The sequence below is a fragment of the Dermacentor albipictus genome, chromosome 8, assembly GCF_038994185.2.
Source record: "Dermacentor albipictus isolate Rhodes 1998 colony chromosome 8, USDA_Dalb.pri_finalv2, whole genome shotgun sequence".
NCBI classification, from domain to species: Eukaryota; Metazoa; Arthropoda; class Arachnida; order Ixodida; family Ixodidae; genus Dermacentor; species Dermacentor albipictus.
Window position 1 is genome coordinate 21,653,910 of NC_091828.1, and position 17,478 is coordinate 21,671,387.

Sequence of the window (17,478 nt, forward strand, 5' to 3'; positions counted from 1 at the left end):
GCCATCAGGATGAAGAAAACTACTTCTGCAGTTCAGTTTGGCCACACAGATTTGAAATAAACCATTCTTTATTTCATACAGCGCACACACAAAAAGTGAGAAGCAATGACATGGAGCAGTATCGACATCGGTGCGTTGCCGCTTTCGACAGAAAGCTGCCCGCCGCACTCACTGGCACTTCCCTAAATGAAATGCGACAACGAATACGTGTGTATTTTTACGTATTGTCACGCAGTCTCATCATTTAGCTTCCGAGGTACACTGTTTGCCTCGTATCCCAAATAGGCAGCAAGAGTAGGCCTCTTCGATACAGCAGCGTAAACAACCACATATAGTTCATTTGCCAACGGTGTCTGTCTGTACTGGCATCAGCGTTTTCGCAAGAAAACTGCACTTTCTCGCAAAATCGTCTTGTATGTCCACTTTACAGAACGTATCGTATGCATGAAGAGAATACGAAGAACGATAATTCGGCAGCATAACAACACTCCCATACTAAGGTCGATCTCCCGATCAATATTTTCGAAGATGTGTGGTCGCTCATATCAGTGCGATTCAGAGTGATGCAACGGTGCCTACATGCACAAAATCTACCTGTTTTGTTATGTTCTGACATTAATTGATGTCACCGATGAGCAGCTATACCATTGTACCTCAAGCGAACGAGGAGTGGTCGCTGTACCTGCCAATGTAAACAAATGCACCGTTCGGTGTTTGGACTGTCAGTGGCGTTCTTGCGAGATACAAATGTGGAAAGTCGTGCTCCACATCTTATAGTGAGCATGCGAAGCACTTCCATGAGAAGGGGTAAAACACCTGAAATACCAAGCAGCACGTATAAAATCAATATTTAGGGGTACCCTTGCTCTTTGTGTTGCAGCATGATAGTATGTAGCACATGGGCGCTGGCTCTCGTAGGCAGGTCATGTGTGAACGGTGACTAGTGACTACTGAATTCGTCAGAATATTTGACAGATCTGAAGAGCTGGTGTAGCCGACATATTGTCACCCAACGGTCTGGTGCTGTGATGATTCCAGCTGAGTGTCTGCTCTTCACTGCCAGCGGGCAAGACCGGCATGCCTTGTGTGCCTTTCCTTGCGGAGACATTCGTCACGTCACACAAAGAGGTTCGCTTGACTGCTTGGTCAGGTTTCAGTTTCGTTTTTGCGCTTTTTAGCTTATTTAAAATTATATGCGAAGTTGATTAACAATTCTACTATCAGACACGTGACAGGGGGTCTACGGAACCTAAATACTCCATTACCTTGACATGGTCAAAGAATCACCGGAGTTTCACTCTAAGAGGGCAACGGGAAACCGAAACAAAATTGAGCTGTTGGGTGATGCCTGATGCTGCCGAAGTGAAACATGATGCTATTAGCCCCGAGAACGAACACAAGCGGCGCTGCGAGCGCCGCTGGCGTGACGTCAGGGCACGGACTCACGCCTGTCATCTGCTACAGTTTGGGCGTTGTCCGGGCGCTTTCTGCGGTGTTTTCGTTTGTTCGCCCTCGTTCTCCCTGCTTGTATACTTATGGTGGTCGTCTCAAATATATTTTTACGACGTCTTCCTTTGCGAACATTTATTCAAAGAGCTAATTTCTTAGACAACAATGCAGCTTTCGAAGGCAACGCTACAGTGCCAGCCGAAGCGACGCAGACCAGCCCATTGCAGGTTTTTCATACGCGGATAGACAATCGCAAAAGCATAGCCTATAGGAATCCAGTTATGATACCATACCTGCCGCGGTGCAACAATTATGTCACAAAGCTGGCTATATATGACTTCTACAGCAGTCACGTTGATTTTATTCCGCTAAAACAGGTTTGCTCACGACGAGTAGTTCATGGTATAATATCGAATTTTTGCATTTCCTCACAGAAACGCGTGGCAGTAGCACGGGGACTTAACTAATACTGGAGCTTAGATTCTACACGCCTCACTTGCTTCTTTACCTGCTTGTCAACATTAGGCGGTTCTTCACGTGTTTATTTTTTTTAAGCGGCGGAAACTTGAAGTAAAGTTAATGAAGGCTTACAGCTATTTACAGAGTACAAATAGGAATGTACCAATATATATTCCCTTTTCCGTGCTACATGTTCAACTCACCTCTTTAGAGCGCGTTTGTTAATGATTAATAATGTATGTTATGTTCCTCTTTTTTTGTCTATGTTACCTAGTGTATATCATTTATTTATTTCAATGCCGCAGTGTGTTTTGCATTGTTATTGTGGAAATATTTTACTGTTCTTTCATATATTGTATAACTGCAATGTTTTATGGCCACTATATAAATGTAATTTATATGGCGCTTGATGTGTTACCCCATGCAGCCATATTGTACCTAAGGGGGTGAGGTTTATTTATTTATTTATTTATTTATTTATTTATTTATTTATTTATTTATTTCATGTACCCTCAGGGCCATTGGCATTGGAGAGGGGAGTGGTTACAGGCATACAAAACAAGAAAAATAGGAAATGTGATACAAAGAATAGGAGTATTGCAATAAAAGTTAACAAGTGTGTCTACTCATACAATATTAGCTAAGGTGTTCTTGAAAAGCTGGTAATCTTTGATGGTGGCTGTCAGTGCGGGAAGGTGATTCCACTCTGCTGCTGTATGAGGTATAAATGTCTGGAAGAAAGCATTAGTTCTACAAAATGGAACACGGACCTTGTAGGCATGATCTAATCGAGATGATAGGTGACGTGGGGGAGGGATTAATTCGCTACGCAGGTGTGGATGATGAAACATCTTATGGAACAGACAGATACGAAACGCTTTGCGACGTGAGGCTAGGGATGGTAGATTAAGGCTTGATTTCATTGAAGATATGCTAGCGGTCCTGTTATAGTTGGAAAGAATGAAGCGAACCGAGTTATTTTGGACCATTTCTAGTGAATGTATTACATTTTCATGATGAGGGTCCCAGATGGATGTGGCGTACTCTAGTTTCGGACGTATTAATGTTTTGTACAACAGCAGTTTGAGGGATGATGGCGCTTTAGAAAAGTTGCGGCGGATGTAACCAAGCATACGATTAGCATTGTTAATTATGTATGTGATATGTGCAGACCAAGTGAGAGTGGAAGTGATGTGTACACCAAGGTACTTGTATGAGCCTACCGATTCTAAGAGGACATGATCTAAGGAATAAGTGGGGATACTGTTGCAAGTTCTTGATACACGAAGAGATTTACATTTTGTGATGTTAAGTTCCATTAGCCATGTTTTACACCACAATGAAATAGCGTTCAGGTCAGTCTGAAGAGCGGTTACATCGTCACTGCTTGTTATTTCTCTGAAGATTACGCAGTCATCCGCAAATAAATGGATATGAGAGGAAACAGAAGAAGGCAAGTCGTTGATGTAGATTAGAAAAAGAAAGGCCCGAGGACGGAGCCTTGTGGGACGCCGGAATGGACAGGGTTTGAGGGAGAGTTAAGATTATTAGCTGACTAATAATCTATTCTAATAATATCGGAGGTAACCCTCAAGCCGCGGTAACCCTATAGGTAACCCTATTTTAATAATATCGGCTTGAGGTAACCCTCAAGCCGCGTCTGTGCGCCTTTTTTCCCTCATCTACCTCCATTTACCACTCCTCTGTACATGTGTGTGTGTAAATGGAAATTAATAAATCAAATCAAATCAAACTCACTTGAGAAATTTACTGGTGCTTGTTGCTTGAGGAATATACATGACGAATCTGTTTTGGCGAACTGACACAGGCTGCTCGGCCCAATTTTTTTAGTGAAGCATGCCTGCTGGACCGCATAGCTGCAGCCAGAAAGACGTCGAAGCGTCAATGACTAGTAGTATGGGACATATTGAAGATATCGAAATTCCCCCGGTGGAGGGTCAGAAATCAAGTGAAAGTATATGCAAGGCTTGTGGTGCTTTCTTTATGAATGTTTGCGATTGGATTGGAGCAAACTTAATTTAGCCTTAATTTATGTGCCGACGAAGCGAATTGTTATCCGTTTGTATAATTAAATAACGCTGGATCGAGATATCGTGAGACAGAAGGTGCTTGAATTTTCCTTTTGTAGGCAATCTAAGCTGCGGTGTAGTAGCTCGAGAATACTTTAGCCATTCCAGTTGGCGCTGTAAGAAAATGCTTTATGGTTTTAATTCGAAGTTGTAGTGAACTGATGGGTTTCGCGAACATAGCGTGCCTCGCCATACGGACAGTCGATTGCTACCGTTACGTGATCAGGGGTGTGCCATATTGTCGATAAAGGCTACTGAGGGCCACTATGAAACATTTCATCACTTTCAATTGAGTGGCTCTCGATCTTAACAACTAAACTTTTCTCTCAGGTGATTGCTACTATGGTGTTTGTGAATTAACTATGTAAATACTCTACATGACGCGCCGTCGTGTTAGCAGCCATGAGCAATTCGTTTTTTGGAGGCCTGTTTCAGAGGGGGATGAAAGTAGCAGCAAACTTTTTCATAAGAAATGCGCGCCTAACTATTTTTTTACGCAACAATGAATGGCCATATTTGAATAGAACAACACACCAGAGTAATAGGAATCGTGATGACAGCTTCGCTGGGCAGTGTCTTTCTAACATCGGATAACATGTTGACGCCAATTACCAAATTTTTCTTCCACGTAAAATGCAATGCCTCTCATAGCTAAATACTAAAGGAATGTTAAGTGTTTAGCGAAGCATCATACACAACTTCGCGCGTTGAATTTGCGGATATTCTTTTTTTAGTCAAAATTTACCGATAGACACGGCACATATATGCATTGCAAAACCTAGTAGACCCCTTAAACGCTACTTAGCTTGCGATATCCAAGCTGCAAAGTTTCTCGACTCACACGCCTTTGAAGAGGAAACTGTCGTTAAGGTATGGCAGCTGAAAGAAGCCGACGTATTCTTCAATACGTACGGCTCGAGCCACCCATACCCCAAGCATACACGAAGGGAATGAGCGCGCGTGGCAGCCGAGCGAGCTGGAGCGAGCGGCGTCCTGGCCGTGACGTCACTCGCGAGAGGGCGCCACTCCTAATTCTCGCCGCTAATAGTCGTGCTGCCTGCCACACAGGACGGCGGCATGTTTAGATTATCACCTACTAAAAACGTGCAGTACGCTACCAGTGGCACTATGCACCACGCACTGTAACACAAATACCAGTAGATTTGGCGACGATAGCTGTGAATGTGGCATGCGATGACCCGGGTAGAGAGTCGCTGGTACCAGAATAAGAAACTGTGCACGCCATTGTTTTCTTGGAGACGGGCCGCTATGTACTGTTTTTGATCGCATGTGCCTCGCATTTTTTCTTGTTCATACGGGATCTAGTGGCCAGCAAACGTATACGATCGCAGTCTGCAGCAGGGAACGGCAGCATGTTTCAGCTATCGCCTATCAAAAACATGCGCTAAGCTTCCAACGACACCACCTGCTATGAAACAGGGAAAGGTGCTCACTGGAGACCCCGGAGAAGATTTGCTGGTACATAAATGTGAAACTGAGTGTGTGCCGGCATTTTCACGTAAGACGGGTGGGCGAGTACTGCAGTGAAGCTGCTGTGGCGGTCAGCTATATGCCTCTGTTCTCAATAGTGTGTGCCTTGCACATTTTCTTGTTTATGTGGGATCTAGCAGCCGGAAAATGTATCATACGATCTCAGTTTGGTGACATACTGAATGTTGGTGCTGAAAAAATTGTGCTTTTGCGGGAAGGTATGAACCGGTAAAAAATTAATGTAATCTATTGGGTCATTTTCTGTGTTCTCCGTCTCAAGCGCTGGGGCCGGGAAAACGTGCATAATGGTAACGTATCAGCGAGGTTCTACTGTATCTTATTGGAAGGCTCCTATCGCGTTCCAATAAATGGTGGTAGGTGCTTGTCGGATCCGTCCACTTTAGCACACAGCAGCATTGTCATGTGCTTTTTACTGTGTTTTCCACTGTTATTACGTTGACCTTTCATGTTAAGGGTTTTCGATGGCAGCATCTAAAAAAAATGCCTCCCTCGTTAGCGTTGTAGATGTCACACATGACGTAGTCCTTCAACAACGATGAAACTTTTGTTGACATCCAGGCAGATGCACTGCCTGTGTTTGCTGATGCCAGCTAGCCGAAGCGTCTTGCCGACAGTGTTATGGCAGGCCTTGAATCTGCCTAGCCAGCCAGTGCTTGTGTTAAAGTCGTCGATTCCCAGCAGGAAAGCGTAATTTAGGGCCTTCTGCTGCCCGGTGTTTCCACTGGCCGGTATCTTTTATTGCCCTCATCTCCACAAACCGCATGTACACGGCCTTGTCGAGCGTTTTGTGCATCGACGGCGTCCACTTCTTCCACTTGGCTGATGTACCTGCTGCAAGTACTTTCTCTATTGTTTCTTTAGACTTAAGACTGCTGGACAGCAAACAGGGAGGCATTCCAAACTTTTCTGCGACATCACCTTTCTTCTGTCCACTTGCGACTTCGGCCAGGATGTGAGCTTTATCTTCAAAGGATAAAAAGCTCCACTTTTTGCTAAAAAAACAGAAAGGCTTCTCTGAGCAAACCAAATGGAGCCACATGTGCACAACACAAACTGCACAGTTGCACTAAACTAGCTACGCACCGATAATGCTGAGATGAGCTTGGACCACAAGATGACTGAGCTTCGGCTTCAGAATGTCTGTGGCTGAGAAGTTAGAAGCCGTTGGCATAGGAAGGCCAGTCTCATCGCCATCGCCATTGAGCAATGGCAGCCCTAATTCTTGGTCATCAGCGGCAGTTTCTGATGGTTCCAACATGCAATTTAAACTTTCTATACATATATTTATGTGCCGAAATGTAACAAAATGTTTCAAATTGTTTCCTATGTGGCAAATGAAATTTTTGATTTGATTTGATTGAATTGCTTCATCAAATTTTGTTGAAGCCGAATGACACTAGAAAAAGTGTTCATTGTGGTGAGATATTTATGCATTGACTGCTATGGACCGCTGCAGGGGAAACGAAAATTATTTGTTGTACAGGACATTTAATTGAAGCAGCGTTCGTTGTAGTGTAGTTAAACTGTATAACATCTATGCACATAGCACAAACACAAACATAGTAAGTCTGCAGAAAAAAACAGATATCAAGAAGACAAAAAATGAAGCTGACCAGAAAACACATGCCATATGAACTTGTACATACAGAGGTACATGTTCACTGTGCCATAAAAGAGCACAGTCGGACCTGTTTGTAATTAACTTGATAACTCCGAAAAAAGTGGTCATTGTATAAATACAGTTCCTGGCCGATTTTCGGGACTTCGTGGGGCCGAAAAATATTTTGAAAAATCTATCAGTCCGAAAAACTCATTCAGACTAAAAAATAATATTAAGGCTTTTAAAGCGGAAAAAAAATCGCTAATAATTCCCTGCCTCATACTATGTTTGAAAGTGATCAGACTTGCTTGGATTTGCGATAGTGACATTGTCTCGGTATACAGTCTACAAGAGCTTCACCGCGGTGGTCATCTCGCCAACAGAGTTTGCCACAGAGATCATAGAAATGAGCCACGTGTCTTCGCACCACTTGGCTCTTGTGAAGGCACAGGAGTTGGTGCCGTTCACACAAATGCGAAGCCGCACAAACGCACCTAAAGATCCGACGTTTATTAAACACACCTGCTCATTGGACACACCAGGTGCGAAATAGCAACCGAAACTTTAGAAACAGAAAAAGAAAACAGATCCTGCATGAAGTGGTTATGATGATAGTGCTGACCGAAAAAATAATGAAAAAAGAAAAAAGTACTATTCCCTGGAGCATTTTGTTAGGCAAGGAAGAGTGGGCATGGCCTCTGAGATGGGAGGATGGCATGTGCTTTCTATTGATAGCGTGCCCCTTGCAATCTTGGAGGCTATAGAGTGGGCCACTGGAAGCGAAGCCAGCGGAAAATCCAGCATGGTGGTATGGCGGCTAATGGTGGCCTCCGAGATCATGTAGCATGGCTCAGATCAAGCGGTTTAGTCTGGAAAATCGAACTTTGGGGCCTAAATTTGCCCGAAAGATCGGTTTGTGTAAACGCATTAGCTCTATCGGAATCCTGGCAGTGCATTTATGAAGTCTGGAATACCCATCAAGCTTAAATTCTTGGTCTCCAAAAAAATCTGTTGGCTACTGTAGTTAGTTATATGTGAACTCGCCCTTGAAGATCCGTAAACATTGATGATAGTGAAGTTGGCATCAACAGTTACGGTTAAGCACCACTTTGATCCAAAAATGGATTTTTCAGTATCACCATTTATGTTCCTGGCACTTTTCTTGCATCTAGGTTCAAGGTTATGTTATAGACGTGGTCTAAAAAAGAAAAACCAAGAGCGATCGCCGGAGCGGAGCAGCATTGCATTCTGTAGAAAGATTAAATGCGATAAGATCCCATCTTGCCTTGAATGCTGTATGCTTTACGAGTGAGTGAAAGCATGCGAACGGTGAGCCGAGAAGGACGGTGGCTTGATGAGCTCTGTCTTCCCACGCAATCAAGAGGAAGCCCGATTTTTCTGGCTTGTTCAATTATTTGAGCCATAGCCAGAGCATCACCTTTCAGTATGTAGAACAAATACATTAGGGAAATAAGATTGTGTGCCATGATTAATGATAATTTTATGCGTTATGTTGCGAATTCGACATTGAGAGTCTGAATGCCGAGAGTGGCTTATTAGCCACATTTGCAGCTTACAGCCCTGGTTCCTTAACGGATGACTTCACGAAAATGATTGCACCTGACCTCACCTCTGCACAGACCACGGACCTACGACTCCTGCTTGAATCATACAGTGACATCTTTGATTTCGGCGACAGGCCATTAGGCCAAACAACTGTTGTTCACTGCCGTATCAACACTGGAGTATGAATCCTATTGTGTGTCGCATGCTGAATGTCGAGTCATCCAATTAGCAGAGGACAAAATGCTCCGCAAAGGGGTCATCGAGTCATCAGCCAGCACTTGGGCTTCACCTGTTGTCCTTGTGAAAGAGAAAGATGTTACCTGGCGTTCCTGCGTCGACTATCGTCACTTAAACAAGGTCACTCGAAAAGATGCCCACCCACTACCATGCATCAATGATGTCTTGGACTGCTTGCACGTAGCTAAATACTTCTCGTCCATCGATCTTAGATCCGGCTACTGGCAGATTTCAATTGGGAGTCCGAAAAAATTGGACGTTAACTGTACAACTATCCAAGAGGATGCTTCAAATGGTTCATGTGGCAAACACGCAGTGGAAGGAGGAAGGAGGACCTATGCATTGAGGCATGAACGAGAAAGGAAGCGCGCTGCCGCCGCTGTGAAAGAAGTTGAGCTCAAAAAAACAAAGTGTTGGCTGACGCCGAGATGTAGGTGTCTCTCATCCAAACCAAAATAAACTCTTTAATGCAGTGAAATGCAACACTGAGGCATTGTGCATGGGCTGAGAGTATGTCAGGACAGTTGAGGTTGACTTAACAGCTGTTGCGAGAGAATCTCCCTTGTGACAAAATTTGGGCCTCATACCAATGAGTTTGCTGTCAGCTGATAAAAATAGCTCATATTCGAAAATATTTGCTTCAGTACGCATTTCCTTTTTATTTGTATTTGAGAATGTTCAATTTGCAATGGGTTTTACCATTTCTTTTGAAGCTGTTTTATTCACTGTTCATTTTACTAACCCCTCCCTTCTGTTTTCTTTTGGAATAAAATAAACACCTCTCTTTAGAATTCAAACTGATGCTGTTTTCTAAAATTTTTTAACATGCTCACTAGAGAGTGACAGCATCGGGCGACATTGTGTCAGCCCGTCTCTACATAAAACAAAGTTCTCTGTCACTCAGGGAATTTTGCAAGGGAACTGAGGGAATTTAGAAATGTCAACTTGGTAGACTCCCTGGAAAGATGAAGATGAATGCGGAGCACAGCAGGAGATCAAAGTAGCGATAGCAAAGAGAAGGTGGAGGAGGAGGGTGTGGCAAAAGTGTGAGAAGCGTAGTGCCATGCAAGACGGGCTTTGCGGCGACGATGGCTACGAGATGGTGTTAGAGTAGTGTGCGTCGTCTGTATGGAAACAAAGTGCTGCATGAGCGGAGGTCTACCTGCAGCTGCTGCTGTGAATCGCGCCCACGCATCATCCATGCGCTGCCTGTTGTGATCTCCCGATTAGTGAGGCAATCGCGCCAAACTTCGCTTTGTTTACAATGTGTTGCACGAGACAGATTGTCCGCACCAGCCAGTATATCGTGAAATGAAAACGTGTATAGCTATAGCTGCACTCAAATTTTGCATTAGGGAGTATCGTAGTCGTCAGTGAATAATTTTTTGTTCTGTTGTTATCTCTTCCATCTTTTTTGTTTGCCTTGCAGTTTGGGTGAGCTGTTTCGGAATCATTTTTAAAGTGAAATGAAACTGCAGGAAACAACAAAGGATTAAGGGAAAGCATGAGCAGACTGATGATGGCTTGCTGAACAAGATTTATTTCAAATACATGACACAGGTGCATGCATACCATAGATGCAAGGAGGTTGGCTAGTTTCAACTGCTAAAACATAATCGTAACAACAAAGGAAAAGTACACATCAGAGCACCAGTGAGGAATTGCAAGGTCACTATTTAGAGCAATGAACAGTGCAAGCTCATTATTTTCTATGCATTTGGGTTTAGGTGGCAGTTTGAACAAGTTGGCGTTCTGTAACATTTTGTTGGCATTAGCACAACTGAGAATGAGTTAAATGGAAAAGAACAGGAGACGGGAGGTGCTTTTTAACTGGTGCCTCTCTGTCTTCTGTTCTTTCTCATATTTTTATTTGCTAAGAGAGTCCGAATAATCTCAGCAAAATAGTTTCGACATTTATTTTTTGCTTTGTTTGATCATTCTATTAGCAGTAAAATGTGGCTACAGAGCTTAATAAGTCAGTAACTGCCCCCATTAGCATCCCATCAGTTTCAACCAAAGTATGAGTCTTGGAATGCTGCTGGACCAAGGCCTCTCCTAGCAATCTTCAGTTACTCTGTCCTGTGATGCTCAAGCTTGCCCTGTAAGCCCACAGATTTTATGATTGCGTCACCTCTTGTAATTCTCTCAGTTGCACTTGCTTTCCCTTGGCCCCTGTTCTGCCGCTCTGATAGATTGCTGGTTGTCAGCAGTGTCGGTGTTGCAATCTTGCCTGATCAAACACTGGGTCTTGAGCCATTATGAATGCTGATTAAACATTGGGTCTTGAGCCATTGCCATTATGAATGTTGTGAGGAACATGTGTACGTGCTGGTGATGCATGCTTGGCACTTTGTGGTTTCCTTGCAGATATCAAGTTGAAAGAGAAGTCGATAGAGAACCTTATCAAGTGAGTGCAGCCCCCCTGTCATCCCTCCCGTCATGTGCCATAGGGTGACTGCAAATGGTGACGTGACACTTGTGACGGTGACTTGATACAATCGAACCTCTTTGGAACAAAGTTGCATCCGACAAGAAAATATGTTCATTAAAAGGACCCTGAACCACCCTTCGGGCTTGGTGAAATAACATAGTCCACGGGTTGCATACGCTGTTGAGAACATCTCAGCCATGTTCTTCTGTCGTACGCGGTCCGTGGAGCTCACAAGCGGAGCGCAAAGTCACCCTTTTCTCAAATGCTCTCATTTCAAAAAGCTCATGATCCTCGATCTTTTCTTAGTGCTATATTTCGTCATAAAGCACACACCAATACGCGGCTGCTATTGGTCGCTCAGCTCGGCTACACCACGGCCACCGCGAGGTGCTGCCACGAGTCCAGTGGCTAAGCGCACTGCGACTCTCTGAGGACAGCCACGTTTGGCTTATGTTTAGCGCAGCATAGGCACCACCGGAAATTTGAACTGCGCGCCATGGGGACATCTCCGCAGTAGCCTTCGCAGTGCAAGGCATTAGAGGGAGCTAGGGAAGCACAGCTGAGGCCGTGTTTGATTGCCGATAACTCCGCTTCTGCTGAACGCATGGAAGTACTTTTTGCGGCAAAGTGGTTAGGAAATAGCCTATCTTCACTTCAAATGTCTTTTTACATTTCAATAAAAAGTGGTTCAGGGCCCCTTTAAAGGGATACTGAACAAATCTTTTCCCACTGAGATTTTTAGCCCAAATGAAAGCTAGCAAAAAAGGCACAGAAAGGCAGAAAGTAGACGGAAATAATGAATTCAATGCATTTTTTTTTTTGTAAAATACCGTGTGTAGTGGCCGCGCTGTGAACTAGAGGAGGTGACGTGTCCGTGACATTGTGCTGGATACCGGCTTGTCAGCCATTGATCGCGTCTCCACCTGTATGGACATCGCAAACAGCAGCTAATGTCTCAACTGTGCAGTTGCTCATGGCTGCATATTTGTTTCTCCAAGTGGAGCTTCTGCCCAAGTCTTGAATATTGCCATTTGTGTTGTATGCTGCTTTGTAATGGGATCAATGAAGCACCTGGCACTACACAGGAGAATGCCTCTATGCTGCTGTGCACTAGGGTGGGAGAAAAGTATCGTCAGGCGAGACAAGCCGTGTCATACCTTCCTGGCAGAGCCGAAGCTTGGAAGGAAATGAATTCGCGCTGTGTGCCCATTGCAGCCAAAATGGGCACTGTCAAAGTGTGGCTTTCTGTGCTCAAAACACTTCAAGGATGGTGACTATCAATGAGCCCTGCTTTTCTGTAGAGCTGCGGCATGTCAGCGAAAGGGCGCTGTGGCATCGTAGTAGCAGGGTCATTCAATACTTTTCATCTGGTCAGATCAATAGTGACCTAAAGAAAGACACTTCATTCTGCACCCCCTGAAGGAGCACGGCCATCTGGTCATGGAACTTCCACTTAACGCATGGGAGAGCTTCATATATAGCGTCTGCAGTGGAGGCAGCACAGCACTGGTGTAAGTAGGTGAACTGGAGCAGACGACGAATAGACGCAACAGGTGTTCTATGCCTACACTCGCTATTTCGCAATGGTCAACTGCCAGTATTGGCGTGTTAATATTGTTGACACAATGTGCAAATCGCCACCCTGTTTCTGCACAATGTCCAGAAACTTAAGCGCAAACAATTTCAAAACAATTTGAACGCTTTGTTACAACAATGCCTGCTACTGCTGCTGCAAGCTGGCACACATGACGTCACGGCAGTTGGTGCACAGCCCCCGGTGTACTGGTGTGCAGGCGCCAGGCGCTCGCAATTCTCCAAAATTACAGCCATCAGTTGAAAAATGTGTGAAATAAGCTCCGAGTATTGGAACAGTAGCGTCTTCTGAGTCGAATTTTGATGCTTCTCTTATTTTTTCATATTTTTATTCAGTATCCCTTTAAGCTACAGGCTTATATTAAGACATTTTTCGCCTGGAAGCTCTTATTAATGGGAATGCAGTGAAACCATTTTTCTCTGCAATGGCTGCACTGAATTTGATGAGGTTTGTTGCATTTAAAAGACAAAGTTAGAAGCTAGTGTCTATATAAAGATTTTTTTTCTTTAGGCCAACAATCTTCGAACAAACACTTTCGAAAATTGCAAAAATCTCAGCTATAGAGTTCACAGCTGTGTTAATTTAGCAGTGAAAAGTGATACCACAATTCTCTAAACTGCACCTAATACATATAAAGTGAACAAAATTCATGTATTATACACCATTCTGAGTTATACCACTAATATGCGAGTAGGACTTTTGCAACACTCCCATAAACAGTGCAACAATTGCACGTAAGCTGTAAATTCTTATACATATATCAGGTTTGGCTGCTTTGGATTCTTAAACAGATGCAGTTTGGAAATCTGAGATTCCTGTTTTTAGTAGAGAGTTGAATTTGGAAACATCGTGCTTCTAATTTTGTTTAAGCATACCAATATTTGCAATTTCTCTAAAAAGATTTAGCCCAGAAATTAAAATTCTGTTTTCTAGAGCCACTAGATTTGAACTTTCTCAAGTCCAACAAATTTCATTTACAGCAGTTGAGCAGTTCTCTAAACATATTTGGACAGGGAAATTGTAGCATGTCCCAAACTGAAGCCTCCTCTTCAAGTGAACCTAGTTATTCTAAACTTTTAATGCGGTTAGCATTTTTGGTGTACCTCACAAGCATGTTCCTTAAGTTGTCTATCTATCCGTCTGTCTGTGTCTTTAACCATTTTCCCACCAAATCAGGTCGCCGGGAATGGTAGAATATAGAATTGGGCTGCTGTGAAAAGGGGAGTGGGTTCAGAACCAATCCTTGGGCCAACTTGGGTCACAGGTATGTGGCATTGGCTACGGGCAGCTTGTGAGTTAATTAGTTTCACAACAACTTGTGTTACTGGGCGTGTGCCATTGCTTATGCACGGCTCCTCAGTGAACAGCTTTCACCCCAACTTGGATCATTGGTTTTGAGAAGCTAGATACGTGCACCACTTCAATGAACCTCTTTGATGTCAATTTGGATCACTGGACATGTGCTACTGGGTATGCGCTGCTCTTCAATGTACCTCATTAACAACATGAGTCACTGGGAATGCACCCTTTCTCAGTAAACTTGTTTCATGCCAACTAGGGTCAATAGCTATGTGTCATCATTATTCAGACGACTAGTGCAAAAGAGCAGGGACACAGACAGAGAAGACAGGATGAGCGCTAAACATCAACTGAGGTTTTTACTGCGAGCGAAGGTACATATATACATTTCGATGGTGCATGCGCACACAGGGTTAAATCAGTAAGGCCACTTTCTAATCAAAATGTGGCAGACTGTTCTGTAAGTACATTTTTTCTTTTTTGGACAAGGCAAGTGATGCCGTGCTGCCACAGTTATCACCTTCCCTGTCAATGTGATATGCCTCACAAATCTCGCGCCCCCACCTTGTGCCTCCCCTATCAAGCACACACGTGGTATCAAACGCAGGCACGCACCCGTATCGCTTACAATGCATGGCCAAATGGCCGCCCCCCGCTAATGAATCTACCAGCGCTAGTCTTTTGAATAATGATGACACACCAACTAGCCCAATTTTCTGCCTTGATAGCTATGTGTCACTGGGTAGGTGCCGCTCTTCGATGAATGCCTCTTACACCAAACTGGGTCACTAACTATGAGTACCTCCTCATGCATAGACGATAACCTGCGATTCTAAGCCAGCTCTTCAAACAATTGACTGTGTCCTCAGATGGGGCCCGTATTATTTATTGGCTCTAGAAATTGTAGAGCATCTAGACCACACAAATAGAAATGGCCACAATATCACCTTTAAGCGAATGCCTCCACACTGTGGCGTGATCGGAAATGAACAGGCAGACGCTGAAGCCAAAACTGCTTTAAATAATGCTTCTGAAGTATGCATTGCATTCTCATGGGCAGACACAAATGCCCTGCTTCACTGCGTAATACGCAACTCTACGTTGGAACACTGGACCCAAATACATTGATGATGCAGGCAATTGCATAAGTGGGACACAGAAATGACATTTAATATGCCTCACAAGCTCAAAAAAGGCCAAACAACCATGGTGCACCGGATTCGCCTTGGTGTCGCATTCACCAAACGTTATAGACACTCCGTAGGTTGCAGTGACACTAGCCTAAATTAAACTCTTCCAGAAAAACTTCATCACATATTTTGCATTTGTCCCCTGTATGTGCAAGAACGACTGAAACTGGACTCTCCCATTGCAAACGTTGATAAGAGGCCACTATCAGTGAGTTTCTTTTGGGTTCTTGACCTAATGGAGACAGCACAGCCTTGATTACAAGTGCCGCTGTAGCCCTTCTGCAAGCCACTGGGCAAGACACATGGCTTTAGAGATGCCACAGTGTTGTGGCCTTGTTATATATGCACCTCCTTCTCATAACGTCATAATCATTCATCAGTCCTATTCCTCCTTGTCCTATTTACCGAGTGTAGAGTAGCAAGCTGTAGCTCAGGTGGACTTCTCTGCCTTCCTGTAAATGAATCTGTCTCGCTCTCTCTAGCTGTGAGTAACTGTGCATGTGTTGCTATTCAAAGAACCTCTTTGACGTCAAATTTGGTGACTGAGCACCATATGTGCCTCTGCGCATGTACTACTCTTCAACCACTAAAAATATCATTTAAGTTTCCTCATGGCTGAGTGGAGCCAAGCCCGTGTCATACAGACCGTTTCAGTGGCAAGGAGATACGCAGTCTCGAACCAGCGCCACTGCTCCGCTTTGTTGATCGCACTGGTATGTGCGGATTGCCATTTCTTCCACTGGCAGCTTAGAACGGTGTCAGTGTTTTTGCAAATTACTGTGATTCTAACATGCTCCGTCTGTGATTGCTGTGATGCCAGATGACTCAAGGTCAGTGGGGTGTATTTGGTTGGAAAAGGAACTTTTGGATGTGAATGTGAAGTGCAACATCAGCTGCAACTACTCTGAGCATATTCCGCTGCTGCCTTTGCAACACAAGCGTCGTCTTTGGATTGCAGGAATGCCTTGAAAATCTTGGTGTTGGTGTTTGGTGCTACTACAGTCCTTGAGTCTCCACACTGAAGCTGTAGGCAACTGTGCTGAAAGGTTGAAAAGTGGAGGGAAAAAACGATTAATGGTGGCAGTCAAGATCTTGGTCGAGTCATGGCTGACGGACCTGCCACGCCCTTAGGCTGGTAGGTCCAGCTGACCTTCCTACGCGTATGGGGATGAAACTTGGTTGACCTTCTGGAATCCCCGACCACACTATATCATTGAGCATTCTCTTTCTCTTCTCAAAAATATGATCGGACTCTTAAAAGGAGCCACATTGAAGTATTGCAACAGAAAGCTCCCAGTGCAGACATTTTTCCAAAGTTTTGTTTATCCATTGACTAGGCGAAAAAATCACTTGTGAAAAACAAGTCCGTTCTTTGGAAGCGAGAAGTTCCTACACACAGTACTAGGAGCTGAATACAAGGCAACACTCTTATCCTCTGGAGGTGTGCTAGTCAGTGTTTTGCAAGAATCAGAGTGAAACTCTGCAAAAGCAAGACACACTGGCAGACGTGAAAGTATCAATCACACCGCACCGCACTCTGCACACAGTACAAGGCGTGATAGCAGGGCATGAACCGCTGAAGGAAACCGAAGTGGACCTTGTCGAAAACATCAGAAATCAAGCGATTAGATTTGCTTCTGGTACTGTTTGGTTCGTGTTCAATTTTGTCTCAAAAATCGCTATTTGCATGCCCCTAGTTAGCAAGGCAGCCTGCACTGTATAACATAGCCAGCGCGTTTGTGCAGTCGCAATCTGCTGTATGTAAAATAAATGGCTAAGACGTATGCATTGCCTACTGTCTTCCCAGGGGCCGGGACATCTACGAGCCACCACGCTTCATGACAGTTGCAGAAGCAGCCTCCCAGCTCCTCGAAATACTCCAAGTCAAGAAATCTGAAGGGTTTCCTGCATCAGAGTTGGGTAAGTTCGTGTGACCTCCTATTTGGTTAATTAAAGTAGTTTTGGTCATATAACTCCCCCTCTAAAAAAAAATCAAACAGTAATGCTGGGGTGCAGGTTATATGCGAATAGCGCCTTGAGGTGTGGCTTCA

General features: G+C 44.1%; 1 protein-coding gene across 2 annotated transcripts in view; it reads left to right on the forward strand.

The window, feature by feature from the left end:
* The window catches only part of Dph5 (diphthine methyl ester synthase), a 57,066-nt gene that overhangs the window by 26,593 nt on the left and 12,995 nt on the right, over positions 1-17,478 (forward strand). For both annotated transcript variants that reach the window (XM_070523146.1, XM_070523147.1), the window contains exons 6-7: positions 11,281-11,320; positions 17,235-17,347. In XM_070523146.1, coding sequence (XP_070379247.1) covers positions 11,281-11,320; positions 17,235-17,347 — 153 coding nt within the window. The remainder of the gene's footprint in view (positions 1-11,280; positions 11,321-17,234; positions 17,348-17,478) is intronic.